The 14,324-nt window shown below is 43.5% G+C and overlaps 1 protein-coding gene across 2 annotated transcripts in view; it reads left to right on the top strand.

The window, feature by feature from the left end:
* FGF14 (fibroblast growth factor 14) overlaps positions 1-14,324 on the top strand; it is a 1,410,348-nt gene that overhangs the window by 1,004,855 nt on the left and 391,169 nt on the right. For both annotated transcript variants that reach the window (XM_085622269.1, XM_085622270.1), the window contains exon 2: positions 1,976-2,086. In XM_085622269.1, coding sequence (XP_085478395.1) covers positions 1,976-2,086 — 111 coding nt within the window. The remainder of the gene's footprint in view (positions 1-1,975; positions 2,087-14,324) is intronic.

Raw genomic sequence — 14,324 nt, 5'->3', positions numbered from 1 at the left:
AAAAAAATTATTGTGTTGTGAATGCATTGATATAGCATATTGGGATCAAAAATAGGCCCAGGCTCACAAAAAAAGTGTCCCACATTTGCGGATTGCCTTTCAGCAAAACAATGCTTAGGCAAAGATTTATGAAAAGAAGGGGGGAGGGGGTCTCTGACAGAGGAATATTTTCTTATCTTCACTTAGATACAAAAAAATGTATGGATTAGTTCACATTGGTGAACTACACATGAATAAAAGTGAGACCACTTCTGCTCAGGCCCCTTGCCCCCTCTCAATCTTCATATATTAATGGGCTGGTCTAGCGAGACAAAGGGAGTGACATCTCCACCCTTTTGGTAAAAACGGAGGTAACAGGCCCATCTACCTCCAGGAAGGCCATTTGGGCACCCTCTGGGCTGCTGGCAGCATCCGAACATCACAGACACTGCCCAAATCGCCCCCAAGCTGCCCAAAAAAGCGGCCCACAGGTGGAACTCGGATAATGGCCCCTCGGCCATTGCCCTAGTACCCGCTTTACCAATCCGACCCTGCTCATTAGGGTTAATTGTTGTAGATTTGTTGGTTATTGGGTTAGTCTTGTGCTCTAAGGAAACTGAAGACTTTTTAAGTGATATGTATTCTGTACACACCAACAGACCACCGTAGTGTTTTGCATACACTAAAGGGTCTACCACTGACCTTACTTAAAGCAATCAAGTCTCCTCTGATTCTGAAACATCACTAAAATAGCACGTCTAAATCTATAAGGCACTGTTGACTTTTTATAAATACTTTGACAAACGTCCCTGGCAAAAAGCAGTCAGGGATCCAGGGTTGTCAAGAAGTTAATATTCAGGAGCTAAATTTGCATCATGGGACCTCATTTCCATATTCTTTGCTTGTACTGAAAAAAGTCATGCGGCGCGATTCTCGAGGCTCCTCAGCAGACTCATGCCACATGCAGTTGTGTAAATGCTATTTGTTTCCTATTGGGCGAAGCACGCATTCTGTTTCCCATGCAGATCGGTTGTGGGAGATGATGTGGCCTAACGGCTAGAGCGGGCGACCGCTGGAGCTGGGGAACCGAGTTTGAGTCTCAACAGAAGCGCTCGACATCCAGTAGTTCTGGGCAAAATAACTTTATCTCCCTTTGCTTAACAAAACAATTCATGTGCACGTGTGTAACGCAGCTGCTGCTCATTTTAAGCGCTCTGATGTAAACATTAAAAAACTATATATGTCATCTGTTTGCTCGAGTAATATAATTGATCATTAAAGCAAACTACTGCTATTTGCCAGGTGGTTCGAATCAGGCAAACTTTACTGTCGTTATCTAAAGACACAAACACACCAGCCCTTTAACATTCTTTTGTAGAGAACATTTACGTTCCTCATAATCCACATAGCACACATTCCTCAGCAAACCTTCATCGAGTCAGAGCACAGGCAGGGACTTCACATTCACTCAGGAGAGTGGCCATTTTTAAGAGACAGTTATTTCCAATCAAAAATGGACTCTACAGGCAGTGTGACTGTAAAAGTAACCTCATCATATAAAGAGGGACATTCCTCATAGACATTCGACCATCACAGACATTTGTTCTCTTTGTTCGGCCTCCTATCCCTGAGATTACTTTGCGTGAGTGCCTGATTCTGTGATAAATGATTTAGATTTTTGCTCTGATATATATTGTGTTCAATATCTTACCTCACATCAACACTGTGACTATGCTACCCTCTGCCTCCGCTTGTTCCAATGCAGTTAGGCAAGATAAACCTGATGTGGAACTGGTTTGACGGAGTTTTGCAGGAAATCTTTCTCCCACTCCCCATTCTGTCGCCAACCTCCATCCCACCACACACATATTCAGAATGGAGAAAAAGAAATCAGACCGCAATTTGCTCCCTTCATATTTCCACCTGCGAACGCGCGAAAGCCAGCTCAGCGATACACCGGTCTTCGAACTAATTCGAAACTACGTTTCTCTTACAGACCCCCAGCTCAAGGGTATTGTGACCAGGTTGTACTGCAGGCAAGGCTACTACTTGCAAATGCACCCCGATGGAGCTCTCGACGGAACCAAGGAGGACAGCAGCAATTCAAGTAAGTGGAATTTGATCATCACCTCCTCTGCTGTGCTTTAGCTTACACAGGGCCGGCTTTAGGGCAGTGCGACTGGTGCGGCTGCACTGGGCGCTGACCTCAGGTGGGGTCGCTGTGTTTAGCAATAATTTATTATTGGAGAGAAGAGGGGCAATTTTGCGTGGTGGTAGTGTGAGTATCCGAGGAGGTAGTCATGGGTGCGGGGCACCAAAAATTATTTTCGCACTACGCACCACCAGCGCTAAAGCTGGCCCTGTTGCAGCTTACAGATGTGACCACTGCGATGTGAACATTCTAGAACACCATCTACCTTGCTATATTCAGGATACCATGTTTTGAGTCCAGAGCTTTTTTGTTTCCAATTGGTGTCATCAGGTGTTACCATGTTTGTCAGATCAATTTATTCGGTGTAACTTGAATTAATTACTACTACAAAAACACATCAGGCTGAGAAATAAAAACCAAGAACTGGAAAACGGTGCTCTGTCGACATGGATCTAGGTGGCAAGCCTAGATAACATCTCTCCAGATATTGTGGGCATTTGATTAATTCTTTGAATGGAGATTTGCGATCACTTCTCACGATCATATGGGGAATCGATCTCCAGGTAAATGGCTGCAGTCTTAGACACAGCTGTGAAGCATTTTCCAATATATATAAAATAATTTTGACGTTGTAATGACCTCTACATAGTACCATGCAAAAACATACATGACATATCACCAGGTTTTTGGCACGCAATATAATTTTGTGCTCTGTTCACATTCGCAAACGAATCTGTCTGGTATCCAAGTATCCAAGGCCTTAAAATGGCGACATCTTTCTACAAATGCAAGCTACTGGGTGGTATATATATATATGTGTGTGTGTGTGTGTCTACGTGTGTGTGGCTATATATATATAGCAGTAGCCACTCTATAGTTATAGTTAGGACTCCAAGGTATAGGAATTTTTTCTGAATTCTGGTCGCTTACAACTTAGTCCTGTTTGACCAATCTCCACAAAACCTTTCACACCTATTGCTTTTTCTACATTAGTTGAGGATGGAAAGTTTCACAATGATTGGTCAAGGCGTTGCAAGGATAAAAGGGGGCCCCAAAACGCATTTTTCCACCAATGCATTTTCTATACACTTCTGTATCTTGTGTAGCACAAAAACGGCTGAACAAATGTACACGAAATCTGGCAGGATTACACATTATGGTGTGCAAAGGATCCTTTTGGGAAGTACATCTAATTTGTTTAGTTATTTTTTTAAGTTATAAGGAATTTTATCTCAGTGAAATCTATTGTTGCAATATTTTAGTGAAATTTCACAGTTTGCTGTATTTCACACAAGCACTCTGGTACATGGCAGTGGCAAGTCATTATGTGATTGGCTAATGACTGCCTTTACAAAAGTTAAAGGTAGCCATGTTCCTTTTAGTAACACTTTGGCAATTTTCTGCGTTTCACACTCAGATATGTGAAAGTATTAGTTTTGATATTTTCCCCTACTTACTGCCACTTTGGTTAAAGTGGTAATAGGTAGGGACAAATATTTGTACGTTTTTCTATACTTTAAAAAAATGTGTGGAGTACAGTGATACTACCTTATGAGTACAGTGATACTGTAAATAAATACAAAAACATGTTAAAATATTTAAACTACACTGTAGTACCCTATATTTTACAAATACAGGGTACAACAGTGTAATGTCTAGTTTTAACATATTAAAATCTTCACAAAAAAGTCTACAGAGTAGCGCGCTAATACCTACAAATTACAGCGCTACTTAAAACATTTAAAAAAAAGCGCAGTTCTCACAAAACTGCTGTTAAAGGTAGCCATGTTCCTTTTAGTAACACTTTGGCAATTTTCTGCGTTTCACACTCAGATATGTGAAAGTATTAGGTTTGATATTTTCCCCTACTTACTGCCACTTTGGTTAAAGTGGTAATAGGTAGGGACAAATATTTTTAGGTTTTTCTATACTTTAAAAAAATGTGCGGAGTACAGTGATACTACCTTATGAGTACAGCGATACTGTAAATAAATACAAAAACATGTTAAAATATTTAAGCTACACTGTAGTACCCTATATTTTACAAATACAGGGTACAACAGTGTAATGTCTAGTTTTAACATATTAAAATCTTCCCAAAAAATTCTACAGAGTAGCGCGGTAATACCTACAAATTACAGCGCTACTTAAAACATTTGAAAAAAGGCGCAGTTCTCATAAAACTGCTGTAAATACATATACAAAAAATATAAATTAATTTCTCCACCTGTAAATACTTCAATAAAGTGAATATAGGTATGAAACAAATAAAACATAGTGCTTACTTATATCTAAGAAAGACCCTAACCTAGAACGCAGCAAAACGTAGAACACAGTCAAACTGAGTTGAAAACTACACGGCTGCATTTTATGTTTGTTAAACATAGCCATTAGCCAATCATATATTGCCTTATCATACGTATATACCACAGTATACTCAAAACTTCCTCCAGTATGCCGCAGCACAATATATAGCTAAGTATTTTAAAACATACAATTTTAACACTACTTACACTATTTCTATATAGCATTCGGAGTAACCTTTTTAACTTTTTTAACAATCTCGCTTACTTGCACATTAAAAGGAAAGACACCGGAACGCTTGTTCCTGACTTTGGCTGCTACTTTCTATAATTGTTATTTTGCACATCACTTCTCCAAAATGGCGCTGCCAAAATTTTACTTCTAAATCCTCTAGAGTCACGTGCCCCGCCCTCTTGCACCTCCCAGCTTGCTCCGGCTTCTATTTTAACAGCCGGATGCAAGCACGCATTCTGTAGGTAATGTACAGATTACTCACTTAAAGACGTCCTTGTTTTGACTCTGTGCTGCTTTTAAAATTATTGTTTAGCATTCTGTAGTTACTCGTGCATTCGGAGTAACCTTTTTAACTTTTTTAACAATCTCGCTAACTTGCACATTAAAAGGAAATACACCGGAACGCTTGTTCCTGACTTTGGCTGCTACTTTCTATAATTGTTATTTTGCACATCACTTCTCCAACATGGCGCTGCCAAAATTTTACTTCTAAATCCTTTAGAGTCACGTGCCCCGCCCTCTTGCACCTCCCAGCTTGCTCCGGCTTCTATTTTAACAGCTGGATGCAAGCGCACAGTGCGCGCGCGCAGCGGGCACGCCGCGTGCCAGAGGCAAGCCCGTCTGCGCCCGTCCGCGCCCTGACGCGCCCAGCACCCGGCAAGATCTGTTTACTAGCTGCTCCTGTTCCTAATATTTTAAAATACTCAGCTGACGATTTGTGGTCCTTGCGATGTTTGATCTCGCCTCTCTGTGCTGTAGCCAAACATCAATCATATAGGTTTGTTTGCCCTAATTGTCATTTTGCTCTGGGCCAAGGTCCTAAAACACACCGGAAGGCCTCTGACCTCCCCTGTCCAAAGGAGAAGTTACTTTCGGGAGCAGGCAACTTCCTTCATTTCTGGAGCCTTAATTGCCGCTCGCTTCCGAAAAATAAGGCTCACATTCATGACTTTTTACAGTCAAAAAAACCTGATGCCTTGTTTGTCACTGAAACTTGGCTTCATGCTGCCTCTGGTCCAGATATTGCTTGCGCTCTCCCCCCGGCTATGTCATTGTTAGGAGTGACAGAAGCATGGGGAGGGGCGGCGGGATAGGGGTAATTTTTAAATCAAAGTATTCCTGCAAGTTTGAACCCCAATCCTTTTTAGGCTGCGAGGCCGCCCTGTTTAAACTTACTATTTCATCTCAAATGACTATATCTGGAATGCTTATTTATCGCCCCCTTGCCACGCGAAACATTGGTCCTCCTCTTTACCAGATCTAATTGCTCCTTTTATTCTACAAGCAGCAAATTTTATGATTTTGGGCGATCTAAACCTTCACCTGGAAGACCCTGTGAGCTTGGATAGCTCTATCTTCTTAGCTGACTTGGAAGCCCTCGGTTTGACTCTTCATAACAAGGGATCTACACATCAGGCAGGGCACCAACTTGACCCTATCTTTTCTAACTTCTCTTTCATCTGCAGTCAGCCTGCCCTTCCCTTAACTTGGTCAGATCATTTTGCGGTCCATTTCCAACTTACTGTTCCCAGTTTCCCTCTAACTCTGCCCACTTACAGTACTGGGAATAAGAGACCTTGGCACAAGTTAAATCTAGATTTACTAAATCGCCTTCTTGAAGTAAATCGTCCGGATCTGAAACTTTCACTTAATTCTTTAAATACGGCAGTGTCCGATTGGTTATCCTCATCAATCAATCTCTGCTTGCCTTTCACATCGAAAACCTTCTCCTCTCACCGCACTCCGGTCCCGTGGTTTAACGACGATTTGAAGAGTTTGAAAACAAAATGTAAATCTTTGGAAAGGAAATGGCGCAAATCATACGCTCCCAGCTGCAAAGTCGTTTATAAGGCAGCTCTCCATATCTATCATTCTGCTTGTAAGGCAGCAAGGGTGGCATACGTTTCTAACACTATTAATAACTCATTGAATCATCCTCAAGTTCTGTTCTCAATGGTGAAAAAAATTGGCTGGTGCAAATACTCTTCCCCTACCTCCCGCTCTTGATTCTATTAAATGTAACAACCTTGCTAATTTTTTCATCGCTAAGGTGAAGACGATTTACAACAATTTAACTTCCACTGCCCCTAATGCTTTAATCAAGTCCTGTTCAGATATTATGCATGTGAATTCTCTCTCTGATGCAGAAAAAATTTCACAATGGCCCCCCCTTGATGAGATATCTTTTGAGAACTGCCTAACTAGGGTAAAATCAGGTTCCCCTTTGGATCCCTTACCGACTAACATTCTAAAACAACTCTCCCCTATTGCGCTAGGAACCTGCAGAGGGCTCCTGAATTCCGTCCCATCTGACTGGAAACATGCAATGGTGGTTCCTCTGTTGAAAAAGCCTAATGCCGATCCTTCGATCTTAGCCAATTACCGCCCAATTTCGCTTCTGCCAGTGTTTTCCAAAATTTTGGAAAAACATGGTAATTTCCATCTAACTACTCACATTGAAAATTCTGGATTTCTTCACCCTTCTCAATCAGGTTTCAACTGAAACCGCACTTTTAGGAGTCACTGAACAACTACGCTCCCGCCTTGATCAGGGTGAGACCATGGCACTCATCTTATTGGATTTGAGTGCAGCATTTGATACTGTGTCTCACCCCATCATGTTGAAATCTCTTCAATTAGCAGGTGTAGAAGGTCCAGCCCTGTTGTGGTTGACCTCTTTCCTTGGTGACCGTACATTTCAGGTTTTTTCCCCTGGCTTTTCATCCACCTCCCATTCATCGGCATTTGGAGTCCCCCAGGGTTCCACCTTGAGCCCTTTGCTTTTTAACATCTATGTGCGACCCCTTGCTACCATCGTCGAGTATGAAGGCCTCACGTTATACTCCTATGCCGATGATACCCAAATCGTCTTTTCTCTATCTTCTTCTAAAGACACTCCTGTATCCTCTTTACAGAGCGGCCTACGCCGAGTCTCGGAATGGATGAATGCCAATTGCCTGAAATTAAATGGGGATAAAACTGAGGTCATTATCCTGGGCAAAGATAAACATCTTTGGAATCCTTCTCACTGGCCCCAAGAAATGGGTCCGTTCCCTCAGCCAGTTGCTCAAGCTCGAAATTTGGGGTTTATCATTGACAGCCAACTTTCCATGCGGCAACAAGCAGTTAGTACCGCTGGTACCTGTTTTTCCATATTGAAATGGCTACGGAAGATACTTTGGATGCTCCCTCTCTCTACACAGAGAACCGTAGTCCAGTCCCTTGTCATCTCTCGTCTGGACTACGGGAATGTACTTTATTTAGGAAGCAACAAGGAACTTCTGAATAAGCTCCAGGTGTTCCAAAATTCTGCGGCGCGCCTCCTTTGTCATGTCCCTAGGAAAATCTCCATCACTCCTTTTTTCTACAACCTCCATTGGCTCCGTATTGGCAATCGAATTAAATTTAAGACCCTCTGCCACATTTTTAAAATAAAGCAAGGTGAAGCGCCAATGTACTTGCAGAAACTCATTTGCCCCTACACGCCGCACCGCGTCTTACGTTCTTCCACTCTAGGAAATCTGGCACTCCCTAGATTTAAACTGACCAGAATGGGTGGACGCTCTTTTTCATACCTTGGACCTAGACTCTGGAACTCTCTCCCTAACCACTTGAAACAGGAATCTTCCTACCTTAAGTTTCGACGAGACCTCAAGCCCTGGCTCTTTATTCAGTAAGTGGCTCAGTTACCTAGTCTAGTTTTTTTTTTAGACTCATTTGCGCCGGGAAACCCTGAATAGGGTAGCTGTGCGCCTAATAAATTTAATAATAATAATAATAATATAGTACCAAAAATTGCCATTTTCACCTAATGTATTTTCCTCCCACATTACTTCTGTTCACATACATTCATGCAAAGTCTATTTCAATTACCACACTCCGCTCTCTGGCACTCCTTGCCACTAAACTTTATGCCACTGTACTCTACTCTGTTGCACTCTAAACTACTCCACTTTATGCTAATTCACTGTACGCTGCGCCATTCTACCCCACTCTACTCTACACCACTACACCATACGTTTTTACACTCTATGCCACTCCATTTTGCAACACAACAGTAGATGCCACTCCACTGTATGCACCTGCACTGTATGCTACTCCACTGTATGTTATTCCACTGTACACACCTCTATTCTACAACACTACATTCTACTGTACGCAATTTCAATGTACAACACTGGACTGTATGCTATTCCAATGTATGCTACAGCGCTGTACGCCATTCCACTGTGCGTCACTCCACTATACGTCACTCAACTGTAAGACAGTCCAGTATATGCTATTACACTGTATATGACTCCATTCTACGCCACTTCTCTCTACACCGATCAAATCTATGCCAATCCACTCACCCTACAGCGTTCTACACTATTCCACTCCATGCTACTCTACTCTATGCTACTTTACTCTACCCTATTCCACTATATGCCACTCCACTCTGTCATTACACTGGATATCAATAACACTCAATGTTATTCCACTCTACACCACTCCACTGTATGCCATTCCACTCTACGCCACTCCACTCTATGCTATTCCACGGTATGCCACTCAACTGTACAACACTCCACTGTACACCACTCCACAGTATGTTATTATACTGTACACCACTATAGTCTACCCCAGAGGTCTTCAAACGTTTTTAGGTTGAGCCCCCCAAGCTGAATTTTTTTAAATGTCGGGCAGCCCCTCCACCTGACAGAAATTTCTGGAATCTGGTACACCTCATAATCAACCGCCATTCGGAAATCCTAGGCCATATCCGGCAAATAATGCTAGACACAGTAAGAGTGTTTAGTAAAGTGCAGGTTTGTGAGTGGGTGTGTTTAAATGAAAGAATTTATTAGACAATTTAAATAAAAAATGTCCAAGATAAAATGCGCGCATGTTGTTTTAACTAGGGTTTTACTTATGTAGTTGAGTCATAATGGGACAGTGTTCTCTGGAGCAGCCCAGTCACCTACTAAGGAGCATATTATCAAGGACGGCATTAAAATTATTGCCAGTTTAGCGGCAGCAAGCTGCCGCTAAAGCGGCGATAATGGGCTTGATAATATGCCCTGGAGAATACCAATAGAAGCCCATGTTCACACCAGAACAGGAACCACAGCAAATGACAAAATACAAAAGTTGTATCTTATTTATATAGGCAACTTATACAAACTGTAAATTCACCCACAACTTTGGGCTCTTTTTTAAACTTGCCCATTTACTCGGTTGTTGATGGGTCGGGAACCCCCTATGTGCCTCAGAGTAAGTATAAGGTTATTTTAAGGAACATTATTGTGGGCAATAGTCTGGTGTCCTTGCCTCGCTCACTATGTCCCATATAAACATTCTTTCTCTGTGAAATCACCTGAGTTTGATTTCTACAACTACTTATGTGCCAATGACCCTTGAATCTCTGCCATTCTCTAAATCACAGACTCACTCACATGTCGCATAGTGCCGATTCTTTCCAAAAACAAAAGTAATTTCCAACCTACTGCTTCAAGAATGATTCAGTTCCAGCTCTCTTTTCTACGGAGTTCTATTACCCATTCCCCTTCTGTTCAAGATCATTGAAATCCACCCACACCTTGCCTTCCATTTTGGAAAAGACTTTAGAGCTGAATCTGATCTACTGCATATCATCCCACTGTTTCCTCCAATCACCCAAAAAACACCTTCCTTTCAACATGGATATCTGGTACAAGCATCAAAATTCGCATCCACTGCTCCCTACAGCCACCAAGTGAGCGAGCTCACAGTGCTCCAGAATTCCCTACAAAACTTCCTCATTCTAGTATAAAGATCAGTCCTTAAACTTTAAGTGTGCGAAGAACTAACCATCCCAGATGATTAATTCTGAGAGCTGAAATGTTTCAGCTGCAGTGGGAGGCACAGTGTCTCCTGTGCTGTGAAACCGAAAGCCAACTGCTTGTGGTTTTCTTTCAAATTACCGAAGTAGGGGCACATCGTGCCCCATCGAATGGGACAGTGTGAAACTAAGGTGAGATTTTTGGGTGGAGTGCGCGCCCCCCCTGAAGAACGTTTGGAGAACTCTGGTCTACCTGCTAAACTCTGCTCGCTCCACTGTACAACACTCCACTCTATGGTATTCCACTCTACAAGATTCCACTCTACTCCTCTACACTGTATGCACTCCACTCTACCATGCCTCAGTCTATGCTATTCCACTGTATGCCACTCAACTGTACAACACTCCACTGTACGCCACTCCACAGTATGCTATTATACTGTACACCACTTTAGTGTATCCACTAAACCCTGCCCCGCTCCACTTTACAACACTCCACTCTATGGTATTCTACCCTACAAGATTCCACTCTACTCCTCGACACTGTATGCCACTTCACTCTACCCCGCTTCAGTCTATGCTATTCCACTGTACCCCACTACATTGTACCTCACTCTACTCTACGCCACTCTACTCTGTGCTACTCCACTGTATGAGACTCCACTCTACACTATTCCACTTTATGCCACTCCACTCTAACCCACTCCAGTGTACACTATTCCACTGTATGCCTCTCCAGTGCATGCTACTCCACTCTACGCCACTCTGCTCTATGCTATTCCACTGTGCACCACTACAGTGTACCTCACTGCACTCTACGCCAGTCCACTCTACAACACTCTACTGTATCCCACTCCACTCTATTCCTCTCCATTGTACCCCAATTCAACTCTACGCTATTCCACTGTTTGCCACTCCACTCTAACGCATGCTACTGTATGCTATTACACTGTACATCACTCCACTGTATGCTGTTTAACTGTATGCTGCTCAACTGTATGACACTTCAGTCTATTCCACAACAATATATGCCAGTAACATTCAATGCTATTCTTCTCTATACCACTCCACTATATGGTAGTCCAGTCTACTGTATTCCTCTCTAATATGCGCTATTCCTCTTTAGGCCACTTCACTGTATGTCACTCCACTCTGTGCCACTGTACTCTATTCCACTGTACTCGATTCCATTTCAATCTATGCCACTGCACTCTACACCACTTCACTCTATGCTATTCCACTGTACGCAACTCTACTCTTGCTGCTCCACTCTACCTTATTCCACTCTATGCCACTCCACTTTATGCTATTCTGCTGTATGCCACTACTCTGTACCTCACTCCACTGTATGCCACTCCACTCTGTGCCCTTGCACTCTTCTCTACTCCACTGTATGCTATTACATTCTACCACACTACATTATATGCCACTCCACTCTTCATCACTCTACTGTACGCTATTCTACTGTACGCCACTCCACGGTACGCCACTCCACTCTACAACACTATTTTATGCCACTACACTGTTCCTCACTCCGCTGTATGACACTCCACTCTATGAGACTCCACTCTACACCACTGCACTCTTCACTACTCCCATATACACTGTTACACTCTACCACACTCCACTCAACGCCACTCTACTCTTCGTCACTCAACTGTACTCTATTCTACTGTATGCCACTCTACTCTATGCCAAACCACTCTACAACAATCCATGCTATTCCACTGTATTCCACTCCACTGTATGCCACACCAGTGTCCCCCCTGAACTCTTCACCATTTGCTATACACTATTCTCCTGTATGCAACTCCACTCTACTCCACCCAACTCTATGCTATTCTACTCTGTTACTCTGCTCTACCACACTCCACTATACCTCACTCCACTCCACTATACACCACTCCACTCTATGTTATTCCAAACTACGTCACTCCACTCTAGGGCCCTCCAGTGCATGCCACTCCGCTGTACACCACCTCACTCTACGCTACTCCACTGTACACTATTTCATTGTATGCTACTATACTCTATGCTATTTCACTGTATGCCACTCCTCTCTACACCTCTTCACTCCACACTGCTCCGCTCTGTGCTATTCCACTCTATGTTCGTATCCTCCATTCTGCCCCACTCCACTCTACACCACTCCGTAGTACACTATTCAAGTGCACACTACTGCACTCTCTGCCACTGCAGTCAACACCACTCCACAGTACATCACTACACTCTACAACAAAGTACTCTACACTATTCTACTGTATGTAACTCCACTCAACCCCACTCCACTCTATGCTGTTCCACTTTATGCCACTGCACTCTAGCCCACTCCACTGTACGCCACACTACTGTACACTACTGCACTGTATGCCACTCCACTCTATGCACATTGCACTGTATGCTATTCCACTCTACGCCACTCCATTGTACGCCACTCCACTGTACGCCACTCCACTGTACCTCGCACCACTCTAAACCACTCCAGTACATGCTATTCTACTGTACACAACTCCACTCTACGACACTCAAATCAATGCTATTTGACTTTATTCAGCTCCACTCTACCATACTCCACTGTACGCCAGTCCACTGTTCACTATTCCACTGTACGCTATGCCACCATAACGCACTCCACTGCATGCCACTCCGCTCTACGGCACTCCTCTACACGCTATTCTAAATCTATGCCGCACCACTCTACGGCACTCCAATATATGGCACTTCCTGTACGCCAGTCCACTCTATGCTACTCCATGGTACTCTATTTCAGTGTATGCTTCTATACTGTATGCTATTCCACTCTATGCCACTTGACTTTACGCCACTCCCCTTTATGCCAATCCACTTTACATTAGTCCACTGTATTCCACACTACTGTACCCCATTCCACTCTACAGCACTTGACTCTACATGACTCAACTGTATGCTATTCTCCTGTAAGCCTCTCTCCTCGACATCACTGCAGTTAACACCTGTTGGAAATGGGGGTCTCTAGTTGGCAATGGTTTGCACCATTTTCCAAGTAGGGACCCTTCTTCCTAGTCAGGGTAAGGGAGATACACTTTTAAAATAACCCCTGCTCACCCCCTTGGTAGCTTGTCACGAGCAGACAGGCTTATCTCAGAGGCAGTGTGTAAAGCATTTGTGCACACATACAGTAATACAGTGAAAACACTACAAATGGACACCACACCAGTTTAGAAAAATAAGTTATCTTTATCTAAACCAAACAAGACCAAAGTGACAAAAACTCATAATACAGCTATGAAGATATCCTTAAAAAATTGGTTATTCACTCAAATAAAGTTTGTAGCAACAAATAACTCCACCTGGAGTTATTACAACGGTGTGACATGAAAATCCCAAAGTACGGCACCGACCGTTAGGTGTGCGGTGTCAGGTGCAGTCAAATAGACCTCCAAAGAACAGTACCTTGGAAACAATGAAATCCAAGATGGTGCACGGCGTCGGGGAGGTGATGCTTCATTGGTGCCGGGCGGTGTAGGTTTCTTACGACCCCAGGGGAGGTGAAGCTTCGGTTCCTTATTGAGATGCAGGGGAGGAGAGACGTCGGTTCCTTACTGTGTCAGGGAGGAGATGTCACGGTGGCAGCGGTTCCTTACAACGGTGCGGTGTTGATGGATTCGAGAGTCACCCACGTTGGGTATCAGCTCTGCATTGATGAAGCACCGGCGTCAGTGAAGTCGGGGCTGTGGTGCGAATCGGGACGGTGCATCGTGGACATCACAAGAGGTGTCCTCGGCTCCAGTGCAGGCAGCGGCCTCGGTGATGGCTTCGGAGTCGATGCAGCACATCTTCAGCAGGCGTCGGGCCTACAGTGCAAGTCGGGGCAGT

The sequence above is a fragment of the Triturus cristatus genome, chromosome 8 (assembly GCF_964204655.1).
Source record: "Triturus cristatus chromosome 8, aTriCri1.1, whole genome shotgun sequence".
NCBI classification, from domain to species: domain Eukaryota; kingdom Metazoa; phylum Chordata; class Amphibia; order Caudata; family Salamandridae; genus Triturus; species Triturus cristatus.
This window is presented reverse-complemented; position numbering and strand designations above follow the sequence as displayed.